Here is a 13,081-nt window from a genome sequence, read left to right as displayed (position 1 = left end):
TGCTTGTGCCCAAAAGCTTGAAAATAAAGAATTTTTTTTGTAAATATCTAGTTGTTCTAATAAAATATATCACCTCTGCCACATGTTTTGATTCCATATACAGGAAGCATACTTCAACCTAGCATCCCTAAGCCTTGCTTAGGTAGGCTCAAGCCTTTGAAGTTACAGAATATGTGGGTCTCACATTCTTAGTACATATTCAAAGGAGTCTCAGGCTTCTCTGTATTCCCACTTCAGCATTTAAGTTCCAGTCTCTGGTACCAGGGAGCTTCAGTCTTGCAGAGACCCCACCTCCTTCTCTCCTGGGAATCTATCCCGCTGTCTATGTAGGCCTGCAAATGATATCTTTGAAGCCTTTGAAGTGGTCAGGTTTTAAGCAGTCCAGTCAGATTGTTCCTATTTGAATAAAACATAGGACTCTAACATTTGTGCAGGTCTACAGTCTTGAGAAGTAAATTAATTTCATTTTTTTCTTGGAAAACAGGGTGAATTTCTATGCCCTGTCTCTTTAGAAACATTAATGCAAAATATTCTTTGAACATCCACATATAATTACCTTCCTTCTCCAGGAACAGCAGCTTGCTTTCTCACTAGTGCTGGTTCATTAAAACAGAAATATCTCGTTGTGTTTCAAATGAAGTTAGTGTTCTTCAAGTCTACCCCATCCTCATGCCATATTCCCTTGAGTCATGGTCATAAAGCTATAAGTAGAACTGGAAAGGACCTCCAGAGGTCATCTAGTCCAAACCACTGCCTGACGCAGGATCAACCTTATCCAAATCATCCCATACAACCATAGTCCTGAGCTAGCTGTTATGACTCAGGACAGAGACCTTGGAGTTATTGTAAACAGTTATCTCAAACATAAACTTAGTGTGCAGTGGTAACCAAAAAAAGCCAAAAATGCTGGACATAATTAAGAAGGGAATTGAAAATAAAATGGAGAACATCATCATACCATTATACGAAACCTTGATGCACCCACATCTTGAATATTATACACAGTTCCAGTCTCTACATCTTAAAAAGGAAGAAGTAGAATTGGAAAAGGTACAGAGAAGGGCAACCAAAATAATCAAGTGTATGGAGCTGCATTTTTGTCAGACAGTGGGTCATTTTCTTTCAGCTGTTATTCCCAAATCTCTAGTAATCCCTTTTATATCAAATATATCGTCTCAGCTGGAATTGTCTTCAGAAAACAGGGAGCCCTCCAAATCCCCTATTTTCACTAGAGCTTTACTTTATTCAGAACCAGAAGGCCCTCAACTTCATGTTGGCCATCTTCATATATGGACCAAAAACTTAAGCTATACCACTTCCCAGGGAGAAGAAAGCAAACTGTGAAAAGAGGGAGAATGGTATCAAGCCCTAGAGATACCAGTTTAACACAACCTCAGGCATTTAGTAACATGGCCATAGTAGGCATAATAAGAATGAATCTGAAATATGTGAAGGTTCAGCTCCTGACTGGGTGAATGGAAGCAAAAACCCTGGCCTGGTTTTCAGGTGGTAGACAGCAGTCATGGTTCTTTAATTGCCCAATTGAAAACTATCTTGTACTGTTTCAGAACTAGAAACTTTGCCACAAATAATAGTAGTGCACTTGCATTTTTTGGGACAAGTGTCTTAATATACATCTGTAGCATCTTACCATATACATATGTAGTAACTATCACAATAGAACTCCAGATTCATTAAGGGCATTCAGTGCTATTGTAATACAAATGTTTTGCAACAACAACCATGGCACTAAAGGTCAGCTCTCAGGATCTCATCTTTCTCACAATAAAAATTCTTGGTATGGGTAAAGAAAAGGAAGTGGAACTATTGGTGTTTCTCTGCAGAAAATGTGTTGCACTTAAGGAAACAGTATTGGAGAAGTGCAATAATTGTACTATAGTCTGTCCAACAGCACTATGGCTAGGTCAGCATAATATGAAAATGATAGTAGCACTTCACTTTTTTGTTTTTAGGGAAAGAGTGGATTCGTAGTACGGCTGAGCAGAATTCCAAATTTGACAAGGGTTGTGGTAACAGCAGGGCATATGCTTGCATCCGAGTACAGGTATTCAAATGCCTAAATGATGAGGTCAGAGCAGACTAGGTGCTGATCATAATGCGTGATCACGATGAATCATTGGGCCAGTGTGGATGTGATATACCTTGACTTTAACAAGGTTTTGACCACAACATTCTCATTAACAAACTAAAGAAATATACCAGCAGACTAGATGAAAGTCCTGTAATATGGATACATAACAGATTAGATTATTGTGTTGAATGGGTAGTCACCAATGGCTCAATGTCTAGTTAGGAGGAGTTATCAAGCAGGGTTCCCCAGGTGTCTGTCCTGGGTTCAGTATTGTTTAATAATTTTATTAATAGTGTGGACAATAGGATTAAATACATGCTTAAGCAAATTTGAGGATGACCCCAAGTTGAGTGGAGCTGCAGAAACTCTGGAGGGTAGGGCTAGGTTCCAGAATGACCCAGCTAGATTGTAAAACTGGTCTGCAATCTACCAGGAGAAATTCAACATGGACCTGATTGTCACGAGTGACCTCAGTTACCCTGACACCTTCTGGGAAGAGCACTCGGCCAGATCTGACAAGTCACGCAGGTTTTTAGAACCTTAAAGAACTTTATTTAGTACAGGAGAAACTCTGAAGGCAAACCCGCAGGCAGACACTCTATTTCTGGAAGGTGCGTACAGGGTCAGACTGGGAAGTTCTGTGGCACGCTGGATGCTCCTTGCCCACTTCAGGTTTATCAGATACCCTAATGAATGGGCCGACCAGGGGGAAGGCTTTTCTGGATTTGGTTGTGGCCAAAGGGGATGACCTGATGGGAGATCTGAGGATTGAGGGTAATCTGGGAGATAGCGACCATGCAATGATAGAATTCACTATCAGGAAGCTAGCCACTAGGGCAGAGCTGCTTGACTTTAGGAAGGCTGACTTCAATGAGCTTAGGAAAATAGTGGGAGAGACCCTATGGGAAGAGGGACTGGAGGGGAAGGGAGTTCAGGAAAGGTGGTTGTTTCTCAAAGGAGCAATCCTCAGAGCACAGAAGAGGTCCATTCCTGTATGCAGGAAAGGTGGTAAAGGGGCTGGGAAGCCCTTTTGGCTTACCAGAGGAGTCAAGGAGTACTTAAAACAGAAAATGAGACTTACGGAGAGTGGAAACAAGGAGGAATACACAAGTATAGCTTGTATTTATAGGGAGAGGATAAGGAAGGCAAGGGCAGCAACCAAGATCAGATTGGTGACTGAAATCAATGACAGTTAAGTCCTTCTTTAGGTATACAGGGAGCAGGAGGAAGACCAAGGGAAATGTGGGGTCCTGGCAGAATGGGACAGGACAGCTGATAACAGACAATCAGGAGAAAGCTGAACTGTTTAATAAATACTTTGCATCTGTGTTCCTGCATATCCACCTGGTTGGATACTAGACTGATGCAGTGGGATAACTGCCGACCAATGGTCACTGTGAGGGAGCACTAAGAGCAGCTGAATGTCTTCAAGTCCACAGGACCGGATGGACTGCACCCAACAGTGCTGAGGGAATTGGCTAGAGTCATTGCAGAACCATTGGCGAAGGTATTTGAAGACTTGTGGTGCTCGGGAGTGCTGGCTATGAAAGCTGTGAAAGCTTGGACAGTGTCTCTTGCACAAAAATGCAAGACGGTGGATGGGGCAAGAGTGGGTTGTAGTAACAAGCTTGCCACAAACAATATCAAATTCTGCTAATGGCTTGCAACCCACTAGGCATGAGAGAGAGAGGAGCTTGTGGTACTCAATACCAGACCCATGCCATAAAATAAAAAGAGTGATGGTTCCTCTAAAAGGAAAATTGTTGGCAGAGACCTGACACACTCATCACATGTGTATCTCCAAGTTACGAAAGAGAAAAAGGCTGAGCCAGTGTAACTAAAGGAAACTATGTATACATTTCAACTGAACTAGCAACTAAAGAAGACAAAAGACTAAATATACCTTTCAAGCAAAACATGTAAAAGATGCAGGAAAGATGTCCTGTACGTAACATCCTCACATTTCTCAAAACAGGCATCCAATGTCCAAGCATTACAGATGTCTTAATTGTTCAATGTACGTCTGGAGTTTTGTAAATAGACCATCACTGGTACAAGCTATTGCCAATTTGCCCCATTGATAAACCAAAGACAGGTCTGGTAACCAATGCCTCTAGGTATCCTGTTTGACCACTCAAGGCCCATCGCATTTAATTGCAGTGGCTGAAAAAAATGCAAATCTTTACACCTAAACAAATCCAAAAACAGGAGCCAGGCAATTTAACAATTATAAGATGATGGTCACCCTGTTTTCTTCAGACTTTAATCAGCCAGCCATCAAGGAAAATGCTTTGAAGCTATACATTTAAAACAGTATAAAAAGCAAGACTGAACTGCCAGCAAGGTGTGCAGTCCAGAGAAGATCAAGAAGCCATCCTGCACCATCCAGCACACGAGTGAAGGATCTATACTCTGTAACACTGTATAGGAACAGCTGCTTGCCTGTATTGGTTAAAGATCTCTTTGCAGCTAAGATAATACAAGGATTGTAATAGCGCATTTATTGAATATTAAGGAAAAGTCTATTGATTTCTATCATTTAGTTTTATAGTTTGTTGGTAGTTATTAAAGCAAGCCTTTATGCTAGTAATCAGCCGAGTGCTGTGTCAATTATTGAAACACTAGGTTTAAAAACCCACTTTTAAGTGCAAAAGGGAGAGGTCCTGGAAGACTGGAAAAGGGCCAGTGTGAAGTCAATCTTTAAGAAGAGGAGGAAGGCGGATTTGGGAAACTATAGGTCAGTCAGTTTGACCTCAATACCAGGTAAACTTTTGGAAAAAGGTAATCAAGAAGTCCATTTGTGAGAGACTGGCAGAAGACACAATGCTGAAGGATATCCAGCATGGTTCCACTGTGAGCAGGTCATGTCTGACCAACTTCGTCTCCTTCTATGATCAAGTAATGAACCGCTTCCATGTGGGAGACATGGGTGATGTCATATACTTGGATTTTAAAAAGGCCTTCGCTATGATGCTTTTATAAAAAAAACCCTGATGATTGTGGGCTGGCAGAGTCCATGGTCAGGTGGTTTGGGAACTAGCCAAGGGGACTGACCCCAGAGAGTTTTAGTGGATGGGTCTGTATTGTCTTGGTGGGTGGTGGCCAGTGCTGTCCTGCAGGGTCCAGTTCTTGGCCCTGTGGTGTTCAACATCTTTATTGATGACTTAGATTTAGATGAAGATGTAGAAAGCATGCTGGCCAAGTTGCAGATGATTCTAAGTTATGGGGAAAAGCAATCATGCTAGGGGACAGAACGCAGATCTGAGTGGACCTGACAAGCTGGAAAGGTGGGCGGAACAGGACGATGGAGTTCAATAAGGATAAATGCAGAGTGCTTCATCCGGGGAGAAGTAACCAGCGACATGAATATAGGTTAGGAGGAGATGTCCTAGCCAGCACAATGGCTGAAAGGGACCTTGGGGTTATGGTTGATCACAGGATGAACATGAGCTGCTGGTGTGACACTGTAGTCCACAGAGCTAATATCATACTGGGATGCATTAGCCGATGCATTGTGAGTAGGGCTAAGGAAGTGATACTTCCTCTCTACTCAGCGCTGGTGTGACCCCAGCTGCAGTACTGTGTCCAGTTCTGGTTGCTGCACTTCAAAAAAAGTGTGGAGAGTCTTGAGAGGTCCAGAGATGGGCAACAAGAACGATTAAGGGCCTGGAGGACAAACCATAGGAGGAAAGACTAAGGGGCCTGGGACTGTTTAGCCTGGGGAAGGGAAGACTGAGGAGGGGACTTGATGACCATCTATAAGTATATAAGGGGTGAATATTGGGAGCTGTGAGAAAAACTGTTCACTAGGGTGTCCCAGAGGAGGACAAGGGGCAATAACAATAAACTGTTAGAGCAGGGCTTTTCAACCTTTTTAATAAGTGTACCCCCAGCTGTCCCCTTTTTAATAAATGTACCCCAGGGGGAAAAGCGAGCGGTCAGATGTGGAGTGTGTGTGTGGGGGGTGGCAAGCATCCAGAAGTGGAGTGTGGGGGGCCGGACGCAGAAGGTGGTGAGCGGTGGCAGCATGGTGTCTGTGCGGCCCTGCTTCTGTGAGGCAACAGCGTGGGGTGGCAGCGTGCCATCCCTGCCTGCCCCCCATACCCCTGGGACCTTTCAAAGTACCCCCCCAGACAGCCCTTGTGTTAGAGGATGGTTTCAAGTTGGATGTAAGGAAGAACTTTACGGTAAGGGTGACCAGAATCTGGAATAGACTTCCCAAGGAGGTGGTGCAGTCCCCAACCTTGGAAGTTTTCAAAAGGAGACTGGACAGACACCTTGCTGGGATCATTTGATCTCAGCAGTATTCCTGCCCACAGCAGGGGGGTTGGACTCAATGATCTTTCAAGGTCCCTTGCAGCCCTAAATTTCTATGACTGTATGAGTTTAAGTGCAAAGTTCTGCCCTTGGGATTAAATTATTGCAGTAGACCATAAGCTGAATATAAACCAATTGTGTGCTCTTGTTGCAAAAAAAGCCAACAATATAGTGGATTGTATTAACTGCTACAACTGAAAATCAAGGGAAGTGAATTCTGCTTTATTTACCTGGAGGCCTCATCTGAAATACTGTGCCCAGTTTTGGGTTTCACATTTCAAGAAGCATGTGAACAAATTGAAAAGAATCCAGTGCAGAGCAACACAAATAAATAGAGGCCTGGGGAGTGTGAGTTACGAGGAAAGGCTGGAAGAACTAGGATTATTTAGTCCAGAGAAGAGAAGACTGAGGGGAGATTTGATAACGGTCTTCAGATACCTGAAGAAAATTACAGAAAGGATAGAGATGGGCTTTTAACTTTGGCCATAGGGAACAAGACTGAGAAATTGCCTCAAGCTGCTGCCGGGGAAATTTAGGTTGGAGATCAGGAGGAACTTTCTGATTATGAGGGTGGTCAAGCACTGAAACAGGCTGGTTGTGGAATCTCTGTCCCTGGAAATTTTCAAAAGCAGGTCGGACAGACAGACACTTGGCTGGAATGGTTTAGTCAGGGGTGCTTAAGATCCTGCATTAAGAGCACAGGGGACAAACTAGACCTTGTGAGGTCTTTTACAGTCTTACTTTCCTATGGTCCGAAGATCTTTCTCATCAAGACAGAACAGTGCGTGATAGGACATAAAGGCCTCATCTATGTACTAAACGTCACATGTCTCTAGTGCACCTTACAGCAGGGGCAGGCAAAGTATGGCCTGCAGGTTGGATCCAGCACTCCAGGCACTTTCATCCAGCCCATGGGCACCCATTAATGAATTGTACCCCTCCCAGCCCTTCCTCTCATGAACCATCCAGGTATACACACTCCCCAACATACCCTATTGTGCCTTGCTCCCACCTCTGTTGGTGGAAGGGCCCAGCCCTGCCAGCAGCTGCTTCTTGGTGGGACTGCTGTTGCCACTGCTACAGCTGCCTCAGGAGGACCTGCTTGGTTTTCTCGCCATCCAGCTCACTCTGGGCAGCAGGGTAAGGAAGCAGAAGGGGCAGGGGTGGGGGGGGAGCTGCGGCTGGGTCAGGGCAGGGAGCGTGGGGCTGGGGTTGGGGGCAGCATGGAGTCTGCGCCCAGGGGCGTGGTGACAGCATGGAGCTCAGCTGGGCAGGGTGTGGGTATGAGGGAGGGTGAGGAGTGTGGGGACCCCGACACATTATCCCACATGGTGCACAGCCCCTGCTGCCAGCAGCAGCAGCAGGTGGGGGTGCTCAGGGCATTCATGTCCTGTGCAGGTGTCGGCACCTGACAGCACATGGCTCCAGCAAGCACTCCGCATGGGGGCTAGGAACACAGCCTGCCTGGCCATCTCTATCATGGGGGCTCTGTGCAGTATGCCTGTAGCTCCCACACTCACGCAGGACTGGGGGAAGCCCCACCCCCACCATGCAGGTCCCGGGACTCTGTGGGGAAGCAGGGGGCAGGGCTCCCTCCACTCCTGGCGGTCCTGTTGGGATCTGCACAGCAGAGGGGAGGCAAGGCAGCCGGTTCCAGTATGGGGCTTCCCCCAGTGCCGCTGCATGGAGCTCCATGATAGAAGTGAGCTGGGCAGGCTGCACTCACCCCCATGCACAGCACTGGCTGGGGCACGTGCCACCAGGTGCCAGTGCCTGTGCAGGGTAGGAGTGCCCCGAGTGCTCCCACCTGCTGCTGCTGCCAGCACCAGGGGCTGTGAACCATTTGGGAGTGTGGGGAGGGCCCCCACCGCCCCACCGTCTCTCACAACCCACAAACCTCACACACCCAAGCCCTACCCCCACAGCCCCCCCACATATACTCATCCCAACATACCTTATGACCCCACATACAAAGCCACACCTCACAACCCCCTCCACACACCCCCACCACATGCACACCCTCCCACACCCGCACCCCACCATAACCACCCCCACAACCCCATTTTTCATGTTTCTATGATTCTATTTTAGGGACTGATTGGGAACTGAAGCACAGGGGGTTGAGAGCCAGATGCAATAAAGAATGTAAGCACCACAGTGGTACCAGGAACCTATGTTTAGTGCATGTTGACATAGCCCAAGTTTCCTCCAAAACCAGAAGCAGTAGAGCAGCATTAGCACAGCACACTGCCTGGGCTAATTTCCTTGACTGAGATGCTAATTAGTCTGGGTGGCATTCATTACTAATTTTGCCACACTGCTTCTGGGACTCAAGGTAGCTGCAAGCCGCACGCCAGAGCCTGGTAGCTGTGCCACAATGCTGTCCAGGACTGCCTGGTGTGGGCCATCCCAGCCGGGGCGGGGGAGATCTCCGTGAACCGGACTGTCCCGGGCTGCGAGAGCCAGCTGCACCCCAACATCGTCGTCACGGACCACAAGGCCAAGAAGATCGTGATGGTGGATGTCACGATCCCCTTCGAGAACCAGCGCCAAGCCTTCACCGACGCCCGGGCTCGCAAGCAGGAGAAGTACACCCCACTTGCCGACACCCTGAGGGGCCGCGGTTACGACGTGACAGTGGATGCACTCATCATGGGGACACTCGGAGCCTGGGACCCCAGCAACGAGAGTGTCCTCCACACCTGCCGCGTTTCCCGCCGCTACGCCAAACTGATGCGCTGCCTCATGGTGTCTGACACCATCCGCTGGTCCCATGACATCTACATGGAGCACATCACGGGCCACCACCAGTACACCGACCCCTACGGATGAGCCGCTGCCGGACCAGACCCAGAGGACACCGCCGCCTGAACCGCCCCCCTGCTTCGCTTCGCGTCGAGAGGACTTCACCACCACCGACGACCCCGCCCCACCCGAAGAGGACCCCCGCGATCGGACTTTATGGACTGAGAAGCTTTCTCCAAGCCAACTTCTCCAACATTGCAGACCACTGTAACGGGTATGTGTGTATCTATCTCCTTTCCCTCTCAGTGTCATGACCCCCCCCTCCCCTTCCCCCTTCCCACATCTCCCCGCCCCCGGGCTTAGTTGGCTAACATTGTATCGTATGTAACCTAGTCGCGTTCCCCTCCTCTCCCCCATCCCTCGATTGTTAGTCCCTTGCTCGGGCACTTTGTATTTCCAGCTCAGCTTTGTCATCTTTTTCCTGGATTCCCCATCCAAAACATCTACTAATAAAAGTCAATCTGCTTGGTGCTGTATCACACAGTGTAGACATTAGGGCTGTATGAAGCTTTGGTCCCTGATTCAATTTGGTGGAGACTCAGCCTAATTTGGTGGCCGAATCTCCAAATCCAAATCAAATCAGAGGACCCTTTAATCTTTCCATATCAAATTGTAGAGATTCGGAAAGATTTGGCGATTTGGACATAGATGCAGCTTTAAATTTTTTTTCTACTTACCTCAAGGTACCAGGCGGCTCATGCACACTGAGATGCTGGGGTGCCTGCAGTATCCCACAGGAGCACAGGGGGCTGATTTTCTGAATCAGCATCAAAACTTCAGATTTGACCGAATCGAATCAGGGACAGTGATCTGAACCAACAAACTGAATCACTTTCCCAATTTGGGCCAGATCCGAAACTGAATCAAATAGGGCCCATTTTGCCCACTCCGGTAGACATGTCCTTCAGCACCTGGGCTCTGTGTAGAGTGCACGAGGAGAGGCAGACATCTCAGAACGGCAATCCAAAAAACCTATACACTGAATAAGGAGCCATCTTGAGCCAGCCAAAAGAAATAGTGAGGACAGGGATGCATCTGAAATCTTGCGTCTCTCCAGAGCTTATGTGCCTGAGTCAGGATAAGCACAAAAGTCCCTTTCTGAATTTTAACTTTTTTTTTTGCACAGTGATACAGCTTTACCAGGTGGATTAGAGAGTGTCCTCGGTCCAGTCCCACCTCTAGCCTGGTAACTAGAACATCCTCATGGAGGTTTAAACCCCATTGGCATGGGGAAGACATCAAACCTAGGTCTTCCATTACCTGAGCAAGGCTTCCACACAGTTATTATATAAATGGTGCTGGCACCATCATCCCTTCCTCCAGCCGCATTAAAAAATGTTCATCGCTGCATTGTGTGTTAGGTATCTGAGAATACCTAATGGAACAGGCTATGCAGAGGGCTTTGTGAGGGCGACACCTCTTTTCTGGATCCATACTGGGTTTAAGCATGAGCCAGAAGCTGAGCTGCTTGGATTGGGGCAGTTCTGAGGTACCTCTGCCCTGAGGCAGTATTTTAGGTACAAAGGCAACTCTGAAGCCAAACAGGGAGATGCCCCATGAGTTCAGGCACTTATAGGGTAAGACCGCAACTCAGAGAGGGCTTTTTAAATTGCACTTATAGCTGTAAGCTTCTCAGCTGTAAGTGCTGAGCTAAGCAACCAACTCCTTTATTGGATCTTGCCAAACATTACTTGCCCAAGGTGACACAGGAAATCTGTTACAGAGCTGTGAACTGAATCTGAAACCTTTCATGCACTTGCAATCTAAAAACAGGAGGGAAAAACTCCCTAATTGCAACCACATAATGACAGTTTCCTGCAGCACTGCTGGTCAGTGTGGCATGCCTATCTGAGGAGAAGACAGTGTTGTATATCTGATTTGCGGTCACCCCTTGCAACCAAAGCTAGTCATTCTTTTTCCCATACCACAGCTCATTTGAGGCATGGGAGTACCCACCTGGTCTATCGCCACCACCAGCCCATGGATCACATCCTTTTCAGGTCATTGACAACCCAATGACAGCACTACACCATTCAGTGCTTTCATTGAGAACCAACTTCTTTACTGTGTCCTCTCTTTAACTGAGAGCAGAAACAGAGGGGGAAGAGGTGGAAAGTGAAAAAGTTTGCGAAATTCCTACCAAAACTATGTAAATGTTTATTTGAGGGTTTTTTTTAAATTAATGCATGGTGGGAGGTGACAAAGAGAATCATAAAAATGCAGTTGTTTTTTTAAATGTTAGACCTTATAAAAATATTTATTTTTGATGATAAAAGTCAATACTAAAAAGCCCTGTAAGCTTTAATTGTTTGACTAGATGCCTCCATGCTAGTGGTTTATGAAGGGTACGGGGATATAAACAGAGTTGAAATTAAATGAATGCTCCCAGAGTGACTCAGACCTGTAAGTTGAGTATACAGGGTACACACAAAGCAGTGGTTCTCAAACTTTTTAGGTTCAGGGTAGCCCCGCCATAACATTTTTGTATTTGGTAACAACCCAATTGAGAACCGCTGTTGTGCTGCCTCAGGGGTTCTCAACCAGAGTATTGACACCAATGCCGCTGCAGGCATGTGAACGTGCCCCATGTGCCTGGTGTGGAGCCAGATCAGGAAGGGCTATGGCAAGAGCGCATGCTCCTCCTGTATTAGGGTTACTAGATAAAATGAAAGCAAGCAGGAATGCCCAGTCTGCCACAGCCCTTTCTAGTCCAGCCTTGCATACTCCTCCCAGAAACCCTTAGGCGGACACTCTGTTTCTGGAAGGTGCATGCAGGGTCAGACTGGGAAGTGCTGTGGCAGACTGGATGCTCCTGCCCACTCTAGGTTTATCAGATACCCTAATGCAGGCGCACATGCTCTGACCTCAGCCTTTCCCAATTTGGTTCTGCACGAGACGTGGAGGGCAGTTTTACCCAGTAGAAGCAGCAGCACCTGTGCCACAGCACCCCTGAAAGGCTCTTGTGGCACCCTGGTTGAGAACCACAAGGCTAGAGTCAAGGAAAAGTATTGTGGGAGGAAGATGAGAGGACTGTCTGCAAGACTGCATCCATATTACTCATAACAGTCCACTCTGTGGAGAACCCCCTCAGGATTTGCCCAGAACTAATTCAGTCACAGGGTAGGATTTTCAAAAGCCTTCAGAATTGGTCACATACTGATCCCAGCACCTTTGACTTCAGTAGGAGCAGAGCTAAGCCAATGAGGAGTGTCTTTGAATATTTTATCCATAATGGTTAATGAGAACACTTGGAGACATACAAGACATTTTTGGTTTTAGATTGAAAGAGCCTGATTCCCTGCTGCTATGTGCCTTGCATAGTTATCTACACTTGTGCAAAATGAAGACACGGTGAATATAGGACCTTATAGACTGATCTGACAGTGCTTTACACACAGCTGAGATAGAGCTGGAAATAAGATTATAGTCAGCTCAACAGAGAACCTCTTTCACATTTTTAAATACAAATTGCAGGGGGTTTAAACAATACTGAAGGCACCAATTTTTTTCGGTGTAGGTGGGAGCGTTAGTGATTCTAAAGAAAGTCAAGAAGAGGCATTACACATTTTTTGACCTTGGTGACATACATGTGGGGGGAAAAAACTGCCTGGGACAAAACATTATGGAACAAAAAACCTTATGCAGGATCCAATCGTTTTCTGAAGAACCATAAATGTGTTTCATAAGATGGTTCCATTTTGGTTAGTATTTCATGCATGTCCAAATGAAGGGAGACCAAGGAGAGCAGTCTGATTTCTCCAGCTGAATATGAACTACAGAGATACTTACATCTACAAAGCTTTAGGATTAGCTATTGACTGAATATGGATCTTGGGTTAGGTGAGGTAGATATCAAATCCCCTTCCC

The 13,081-nt window shown here is 46.6% G+C and overlaps 1 protein-coding gene across 1 annotated transcript in view; it reads left to right on the top strand.

Annotated features, from left to right (window-relative positions):
* LOC149873414 (uncharacterized) overlaps positions 1–9,567 on the top strand; it is a 50,144-nt gene extending 40,577 nt beyond the window's left edge. Inside the window, exons 3-4 of the mRNA XM_090031498.1 lie at positions 8,501–8,554; positions 8,745–9,567. Of these exons, the coding sequence (XP_089887624.1) occupies positions 8,924–9,241 (318 nt within the window). The 5' untranslated portion in view covers positions 8,501–8,554; positions 8,745–8,923 and the 3' untranslated portion in view covers positions 9,242–9,567. The remainder of the gene's footprint in view (positions 1–8,500; positions 8,555–8,744) is intronic.
* The last annotated feature ends 3,514 nt before the right edge of the window (positions 9,568–13,081 follow it).

This window comes from Crocodylus siamensis, chromosome 1 (assembly GCF_052110815.1).
Source record: "Crocodylus siamensis isolate JL-2025a chromosome 1, ASM5211081v1, whole genome shotgun sequence".
Classification (NCBI taxonomy): Eukaryota; Metazoa; Chordata; order Crocodylia; family Crocodylidae; genus Crocodylus; species Crocodylus siamensis.
This window is presented reverse-complemented; position numbering and strand designations above follow the sequence as displayed.